The sequence below is a fragment of the Marmota flaviventris genome, chromosome 7 (genome assembly GCF_047511675.1).
Source record: "Marmota flaviventris isolate mMarFla1 chromosome 7, mMarFla1.hap1, whole genome shotgun sequence".
Classification (NCBI taxonomy): Eukaryota; Metazoa; Chordata; class Mammalia; order Rodentia; family Sciuridae; genus Marmota; species Marmota flaviventris.
In genome coordinates, this window is record NC_092504.1 from 70,935,137 (window position 1) to 70,944,770 (window position 9,634).

General features: G+C 38.9%; 1 protein-coding gene across 2 annotated transcripts; it reads left to right on the forward strand.

The window, feature by feature from the left end:
• Positions 1-1,327: 1,327 nt before the first annotated feature.
• Positions 1,328-8,289, forward strand: Dmp1 (dentin matrix acidic phosphoprotein 1). 2 transcript variants are annotated; one of them, XM_027939866.2, is made up of 5 exons: positions 1,328-1,385; positions 1,966-2,009; positions 4,711-4,743; positions 4,918-4,965; positions 6,934-8,289. In XM_027939866.2, exons 1-5 carry the CDS (start codon positions 1,328-1,330, stop codon positions 8,287-8,289), a joined length of 1,539 nt encoding a protein of 512 aa, XP_027795667.2. The 2 variants fall into 2 exon arrangements, with proteins under 2 accessions (XP_027795667.2, XP_027795669.2); XM_027939868.2 differs by lacking the exon at positions 4,918-4,965.
• Positions 8,290-9,634: the final 1,345 nt, after the last annotated feature.

Here is a 9,634-nt window from a genome sequence, read left to right on the forward strand (position 1 = left end):
GTGCATTGGACAAGTATTTTAGATCAGCTTTTAGGGCTTTCTAGTACAGGGCAAATGATTTTCCTTTAAATCTTTTCAATAACTTTTCACATTAGCATCCGGTAGGTCTACTTTTAGATACAGAACAAATTGTTTTTGGAATCACCAGTTCTTGAAGTGTGAAATGAAGCCACCTCTCAGAAAAATTCAGTTTGATTTGGCATGTCTCTTTCAGCATGATTCACAAGTGGATCCCAACCCTCTAATCTTCCCTAGATCTTTCAGTGCTGAGAATGACGCCTAAGAGAATTTAGCAGAGTCATGTATAATGTATGACTAACTGTATCACAGTAGATATTATGAGCTTTCTGGAGCTGTAAAAATATGAAGCCCGCCATAGTACATCTTTTGCAGATCAAGAAGAAAGTAGAAAAACAATTTATTTTGTCTAGACATCATTATGTGTTATACATGTGACTTAGAAGCCTGTGTGTGTGTGTGTGTGTGTGTGTGTGTGTGTGTATGTGTGTGTACACAAATACCCACCACCTATCAATGATGTCAACAAAAGAGAGTTTAGGGGGATTAGCTAGATTGCTGTGCCTACCAAGCTGCAGAAGTATAGTGAAAGTGAACGGCTAGACATTTCTCTGTTCCTTTTCCTTTATTTTTTCCCATTTATCACATTTTTATGTGTTAGTGAAGAAGTGTTTTTAGACTTTCTCATTGAAAGTTTTCAGTTTGTCTCTTAGGGGTGAAGTCTTAGTTTATTTTTTTTTAAGAGCTCTATGGAGATATAATTTGCAAACTGCATACTTTGCCTACTTGAAGGATATGGTTTCCTGGGTTGGGTGCATAGATGGGTGCAGTACCTCTACCTGTAATGAAGGACACAGAAGTTTTATACCAGGCTAAAGAAATCAAGGAGCTTCAACTTTTTGCCACGATCACTTTTAGAAGATTTACATTACCTGTGAAAGACATTCTGCACCCCCTATCCATCACTCCTCAACCCACCTTCCCAAGCCTGAGCAACACTAATCTAGTCTCTAGACATTTCCTATAAAAGGCATCATACAAATGCGGTCTTTTATGTCTGGCTTATTTCACTTGCATAATGTTTTCAAGGTTCCTCTACCTTGTAGGATCTATCACTGCTTTATTTTATGGCTGAATAATATTCTGTTGTATGGATATAATGCACTTATTTATTAATTTATAAGTTGATGGGTATTTTTATGATTTTTTTAAGTAGAAAGAAACTTAAAAAGTTGAAGTTCCTTGATTTCTTTAGTCTGGCCTAAAACTTCTGTGTCCTTCATTACAGGTAGAGGCATCTCACCCAACTATGAAGACCAGCATCCTGCTTGTGTGCTTTTGGGGGTTATCCTGTGCTCTCCCAGTAAGTGTCAGGATGGGGCATATGTACATATATGCCTTTAAATCTAAAATTCCACTATTTTCATTGGCCATGAGCCCAAGTAACTGAGTATATTCCAGTCAGATGATAATAGTAATTTCTTAGAAAACTTTGTAATATCCAAGAAATTTCTTATTCTGTTTAGTTAATCCAATAGATACTAATTACCAATAACTAATTTCCCACAATGAGCAGTGGTTCTTAAATTGTCACCCATACCTAAAAGGTCAGGATCTATTAGCACTTAATTTGTCTATTAGCAAATTTTGAGGTCCTACTTTTTACCTACTAATTTAGACATAATAGGAATGGGACTCAGCCATCTGTCTTTTAACAAGACACCTAGGTGATCTGATGCAGGGTAAAATTTGACTACCACTGCTCCTAAGTATATAGAGTGTTAACTGCTGCCTTTGAAGTTTCTCACTGTTTATTTTTTTGGTGCAGGGGATTGAACCCAGGGTCTTATACAAAGTAGGCAAGTGTTTGGCTATTGAGTGATACTCTCGGCCCTCTTGGAAGTTTCTCTATGGTTTAACCATTAATCTTATTTTTTTTCTAGGTAGCCAGATATCAAAATACTGAAACTGAGAGCTCTGAAGAATGGAAGGTGAGTATAGATATTAGTTTTTAAAATATTTCAATTTAAATATATGATTAGAATGACCCGATGAGTTCATTGCAGATGCTGAAATTGCTAGTGTATTATGACCCTTTTAATAACCTAAGATATAGGCAGTAAGATATGCAATTTTTAGTTCATATGAGAAAATAATACTTCAGTTCCAACTTAATAGTGTAATTTGGTGAGGAACATCTTTTTCTTTTAGTTTTTATCTTATAGTAGATGTGTGGAGTAGTGCAAGGGGGTGAATAAACAGTGAAACAAGATAGTCCGTGAGAGATTAGGATTTGAAATCTGTTTAAATAGGAGATGTCTAGTAGACAGGAAGTCAAGTCCAGTGAGGTAAGAAAGGAAGAAAGAATGAGAGGACACTAGAGTGTTTGGAATGAAGGTGATGCTTACTGATGTTGAACTCTTCATAACCCAGTAATTGGTAACACAAGAATCATTGCCAGGCATGTTTCTGAGGATTTTATATGTTTTGAACTTCTTACCTTTCCAACAAGCCAATGGATTAGACATCATATTTTATTTCCATTTTACAGATGAGACAACTGAGGCACAGAGAGTAATATAGTCAGTCTATGTTATGTGGCTAATAAGTATCAGAGCCATACTGAATTTATGTCACTTGGCTCCAGAATCAATTCTTAACCAGGGTGACATGTCGCTTTTAGGAAGTGGGTCAGATAGACCTAGGATATCTCTAAATTCTCAAGACTGACACTGGAACTAAGAGTTAAAATCTTATGCTAACACAGAGCATTTTATTCACGACTTTGTTTCTTACTGGCTTTTGCTTATGATACAACTTGGGCCAGTGCTTTTGGTGATGGCCAAATAACGTCAGAGTCCTGATGTGGGGTCCTGCCCCTGCCTTGGGCTAGTATAGACATTGCAGGGTATATTATGAACTTCCATGGGAGAAGTCAATAGGCTAGTTAATTTATAAGCATTTATCATTTAACCAGAGACTCACAAGCATGCCTAATTCTCAAGTCTAGCCTTGGCATGAGAAAAATATCCATGTCTTGTTTTCTTCCACCCATTAATTCTAAATGATAACTGACTGGCGTGGAGTTCGCCATTGTGCCAGCCTGCAGTATCACATAGAAAAGGCAAATGATTACAGCTTCTTTCTCTGAGACATCCCCAGCCTGGCACTGCTGAGAGGCATGTTGAAGACACACAATAGCAACACCCCCTTGCTCTACTTGGTGCCTTGGGTTGCCACTCAGAACCTTGTCCGGCTCAAGGGAAAGGAGAAAGGGGAAAGGGGGTATGGGGGGCTGGGAGTGGGACAGAAGTTGCTCAGGCATTCTTTTTTAATATTTATTTTTTAGTTTTAGGTGAACACAATATCTTTACTTTACATTTATGTGGTGCTGAGGATGGAACCCAGTGCCTTATGCATGCTAGGGGAGCACTCTACCACTGAGCCACAACCCCAGCCCTCAGACATTCTTTTTTAATGTTATTTTTTTGTTAGAGCTTTATAGTTATACACTAGAATTGTGTTCATCCTGACAAACTCATTCATGTATGGAATTTGACTGATTCACCCTTTTCTCTCCTGTCCTTCCCCTCTCTCATTCTCCTCCTCCTCTCTATTAGATTTCCTTTCATTCATCTATTTTTTTTGTATTTTGGATATTTTTACTTGTGCATAAAGGTGAAATTCCCTGTGATATGTTTATATAAACACATAATATGATTTTTAAGAATTCATTCTTCATTGCTTCCCTTACCCATCCCTTCTCTCTGCCTCTTGGTCTCCTTCTACTCTGCTGATCTTTCCCTTTATCTTTGTGTTATACTATTGCTCAGACATTCTTATAGTTCTCACAAGACTAAGGAAAGTGAAATAAATTGCAACTATGAATACATATTTGGCATTCAATTTTAATATCAGTGCTCTTCAGTGACTCAAGAAAGATATAATGGTTTTATCAGTTCAATTTTGTGTATTGAATTTGATAAGGTGGATGTTCTCAAAATGTATTATTTCTTTACATTACATTGACTTGTCCTCAAGATGCTTCTGAAGGCATTAGCCAATCCCATCCTCACACTGGCCTTATAGGTGAAGCACAGAGGGTGTTAATTTTCTTAATTTATGAATAAGAAACTGATAGGTATATTGAATTGCCCACCTTCACACGGAGTAACAGACCACTCCAGCTTATGTGGGTCTTACGGGTCTCCTAGAATATATGACTTTCAGTGCTAACACCAGGATGATTGGCTGGAGAATAGAAACTCAAACCAATGAGTTCACTGAGACTAAAAATTTGGATTCTGGGCTACAACATTATTATCCTAGTTTTATTACCTCTAAGTTGTATGAACTTCAAAGCAAGTATACATATATATGTATATCTATCTATATCTATCTATATATATATAATATACATGTGTATTATTTATACACACACATATACATATATGCATACATACCTTTCTATATATTTGTAAGCAAAGTATCAGATATACAAAAAATATTCTAGGTTTTTTAGTACTTTTCATTTTACCTTTATTTTCCCATAAAACTTCATTATTACTTATGTAAGTTGCAAAATATGTACCAGAAAACGTAAAAAATCACCTAAAATTATTCCAAATATTTGCAGTGATGTAATACACTTATGAAAGAGTAATTTGTATTCCTTTCTTTTTTTTCCCCCAGGGTCATTTGGCTCAGTCACCAACACCACCCACGGTAACTCTTTATTTTTGTCATAAACATGTCATGAAGTAACTTTAACACTCTTTTCATTGCCTTTTACCATTTTGAAAGTAGTAAATACAAACTTGAAGCAATTGATGTGGATCATATTTTTTCCTTTCCTGAGGAATTACTAAAAGGAAAATAAATGTTTATTTTCCCTTTCAGGAGAACAGTGAGTCATCAGAAGAAAGTAAAGTTAGCTCAGAGGAACAGGTAATTAAGAAGGCCTTGCTTAACTTTTCTAGCTACTTAGGAATTGAAGGAAATGATGGTAGATTAAGTTACCTGGCAACAGTTCTAAATATAATATTTCCTAACCATTGGACTATGCTGGCTAAATAGTCCCATAAAATAAGAAGGGAAAAATGAGTGGGGAGAATTCAGGTGTGGACATGCTGTTCATTCCATTTTTACCATCTGAGACATTGTGGCCCTAAATGTCCCTCCTAGTTAAAAAAATAACCACGTACCTGTGAGCACATGCCAATGGTTATTACGTCTGCTAGACAGCACGGGCTCACTCAGTAATCTGAAATATTGCAAAAATAGAGCAGTTCAGGAAAGGAAAGGAAAACTATTCTGGCTAAAATGAGGTGCCCACTGGCCTGGAGCACTCTGTCATGTCAAGAGCACAGTTGAGGAGAGCAGGGGGGAGTAGAGGAAAGCTGTGGGGCAGGAGCTTGAAAAGAGCTGTTTTGGCAGTGACTTTGATAGTCTCATCTTTGGTCCTGGGGATAAGAAAAGCAGTCTTAGCTTATATGTCTTTATTAAGAAATCTACTTCTTAAATTTTATTTTTTTCTGAGACTAAATGTTATTACTTTTTAAGCTGTTCTATCTTTTTACTTATTCATATATTTATTTTTGTATTGCTAGGGGTTTAGCCCAGGGCTGCACATATGCTAGGCAAGTGCTCAGCCACTGAGCTACACCCCCAAACCTGTCCTATCACCATGACCAAACTCAACCCTGTAGGGAGGTCCAGAGATTCCAGCAATGTTTTTTCTCTGTGAAACTTTTCACCCACGTTGCATTCTACACTCAGCCAGTGTTAAAAGATGAATTATCAGACTGTTTAACCCTAATTACTAATGGCTTGTCAGAAGAACATTCTAGAAGTTAAAAGCATAGAGTTGGGGAAATGCTTTTCCCTGAAGATTTTGTGATTTATCACCTTAAAATTCTCAAGCAAGAGTGACAACTCCTGCTTGAGAAGGGCATGATGATGCTTAAGGAGGTAGGGTGGGCTCAACCCGCACATTTCCACCATACCAGTGCAGAATTCTTGTGCTGGGAAGAGACGGTAACATCATGTACTCCAGATGGGAACCCAGACACTGATCAGTGGGAACATGTGGTGAAAGAAAGAAAGGAAGGAAGGAAGGAAAACAATTTTGGCAAGTATGCTTTGTTGTAATGAGAGCCAGATTTTTCCAGGGCATAATGTATGAAGACCCACTGTGCTCTCTTATTTGTGCAGAGCATGTAGTTGCTTTTTTAAATGTGACAATCTCTCTGACCTCACACTTAGAATCCAGCTGCCTTGAGAGCCACACTAGTTAGTTTTGCCTTCTGAGACTTCATAAGCAACTCTCTCTCTGTGCTCATGAAATAGGAACATGACTTGGGTGAGACATTTATACATCTCACTATGATATTTTATTTTTATTTGTACTTAAAGTTTCATCAGAAAGTAAATGGGTCATTTTAAGTTAACTGAATATTTTTAAAAATTCCACTTGAAACTACACAATTTGATGGGTATTATAAACTAACTCCTTGATGTACAAAAAGATTTCTGAGGGGCCTAAAGTGCAGCTGCAGAGCACTTGCCTAGCACAAACAAGACCCTGGGTTTGATTCTCAGCACTGCAAAAAAGAAAAAAAAATATCTGAGTTTTATTTAAGAAATCATATTTACAATATGATTTAAGTTCCATAAATGTGATTTCCAGAAAGATTTTTGAGAAAAAACTTTGCAGCATTGAGTAGGGGCCACCTGTACAAAATGGGAGAACTTGAGTTTCAATTCCTTTTCCTTCTTATTTGAGCTCTGTCGAGATGTTTAAATTGATCGTAGGTTAGAAGAGAAGGAAGGAAGCAGAAAAAGCCCAGATAAACACTAGATAACTCCCTCCTTATCAGGTCCTGGAGTGACCCTGTTTGTTAACTCCAAATCCAGGCAAATGTGGACCCCAGTGACAGTGCTGAGCTGGAGGATGACCTGGGCTCTGATGATCGTCAGTATGTTTATAGACCAGCTGGTGGCCTCTCTAGAAGTACAGGAAAAGAAGAGGATAAAGATGATGATGAAGATGATAGTGGAGATGACACCTTTGCTGATGAGGACAATGGCCCGTGGCCTGAGGAGAGAACAGGAGGTGGAATCTCCAGAGCTGATGGTGATGATTCTGCTGATGCCACACGATCCAGTGAAGATAGCACCTCACCAGAAGACAGTGCCCAGGACACCACCAGTGACAGCAGGGACCTTGACCACGAAGATGATGTAGGCAGCAGGGCTGAGGGACGTGACTTTACTCAGGAGAGTGAGAGTGAGGAGGACTGGGTGGGCGGTGGCAGTGAGGGGGAGAGTAGCCATGGGGATGGCTCTGAGTTTGACGATGAAGGAATGCAGAGTGATGACCCTGACAGCACTAGGAGAGATAGGGGCAACTCCAGAATGAGCAGTGCTGGTGTCAAATCAAAAGAATCAAAAAGGGACAATGAGCAGGTAAGCGTTCAGGATTCTGGTGAGAGTCAATTAGTGGAGTATTCCAGTAGGAAGTTTTTCAGAAAGTCCCGGATTTCTGAAGAAGATGGCGGAGGTGAGCTCAATGGTGGCTACACAATGGAAGAAGTCAAGAGTGACTCCAACTCTAAAGAAGCTGACCTCGGCCAATCCAGGGAAGATAGCAAGAGTGAGTCTCAAGAGGACAGCAAGGAGAGTCGGTCTCAGGAAGACAGTGAAAATGCACAGGACCCCAGCAGTGAGTCCAGCCAGGAGGTTGACTTGGCCTCTCAAGAAAGCAGTAGTGAGTCTGAGGAAGAGGTGGTGAGTGAGTCCAGGGGCGACAACCCAGATAATGTCAGTCGTGCAGGCGACCAGAAAGACAGTGACTCCAGCCAGGAGGACAGCCTGAATACCTTCTCCAGTTCAGAGAGCGAATCCAGAGAGGAGCAAGCTGACAGCGAGTCCAATGAGAGCCTGAAACTCTCAGAGGAAAGCCCAGAGTCCACCGAGGATGAGAACAGTTCCAGCCAGGAGGGCCTCCAGTCTCAGAGCACCTCAGCAGAGAGCCAGAGTGATGAGAGCCGGTCCGAGCAGGACAGCCAGTCTGAGGAGGCGCCTGACAGTGATTCTCAGGACAGCAGCAGATCAAAAGAAGACAGCAACTCCACTGAGAGCACCTCAAGCAGTGAGGAGGATGGCCAGCCCAAAAACATGGAGGTGGACAGCAGAAAGTTAACAGTTGATGCTTATCACAACAAACCCATCGGGGACCAAGACGACAATGACTGCCAAGATGGCTACTAGCATCCACTTTCCTAAGAAGTGGCTCTCACAGAAAGGACTTGAGGGGGCTTTAGACTAGGGAAGCCATTACAGCTGTAATTTATTGATATTTTGATCAGAAAGATAACCAGAGGCCATTTCTTTCTGAAAGGAATTGTTGGACATTACACTGGTTTCTAGGGTGTCACCATTCCATAGAAATTTAAATAAGTGGAATGATAGCAAAGTACACTCAATGAGATCAGAAGTAAGGAAAGATGTGCCTTATAACTCACAGTGAAATAATTCCCAACTCATTAACCAGACAGACAGTTATGGAGGTCCTGTTATGGCCCAGGCATTGTGCTAGGTGCTGGGGGTTGTAAGGAAGCTTCAGATTTGTTTCTTGCTCCTGAGGAGCTTATAGAGAGACACATAAAACTCAAGAGTTAGTGGGATAAAATATGGTTAGAAGAGGATAACAAGAATTGGAACAATGTACCTGGTAAATGTCCTAGCAGAGGTAGAAATAAGATTTATGGAGTGCAGAAGGGGAGACTAAGTTTGCCTCAGAAAATTAATGAGCTTTTCAGTGGAAAAGCCAGTGGAGTTGGAGGGTTGCATAGCATTTCTCTATTGAGGACAAAAGAATTCTATTTTGGGGTTAAACACTAATTCTTAAGCAATTAAATATTTACTTTGTGAAAGCACTTTGAAATGATGGCACAGTGGGGTGTTTTGGGAAACAGAACACTTTTTTTTTTCTGACTAAGGTTTCCTATGCAATGATTTTGTGGGGCTTCCATGACTGCCTTCAGGGTGATGGTGTGGAGGATTGGGCAGGAGAAAATGGGGAACGAAATCCATCTTTACATAGAGAATTTTAGCTTTATTTTTTCCCCTAAAATCAGTTTATGTGCAATGCTAAAAAAATTGTCTTCTGAGTTCTTTAAATGTGTTGTAAAATTCTGTGTATAGGATGCAATTGATTTTTTTTGTCAAATACCATTTGAAATGTTACCTCAACATAAAATATTTGTTTTATAATAAAGTTAATAATAACCAAAAGAAATATATGCATTTTTTGTTATAGTAGTGTCTGTTATCAGGATGTATTTATGGTAAAGAACTGTTTCTTTAAAACATAACATTGCAGAATAGTTTATCAGTTTTCTCTCTTAAAATGAAAGATTTTCTTAAATTCTTTGAAATGTTTTTTTGTAGCATTTTGATAAAATTACATGTTGCTTGTGATATTTCCATTAAATGTAGATGTTGTGTGGAAAAAAAATGAAGCAAGCTTTTGATTTTGTTGGAATCCGCACCAACAGCTCCTGATGTTTCACATTAGTTCTAGTTAGTCTCAGACTCTCATTTGTGTACACTC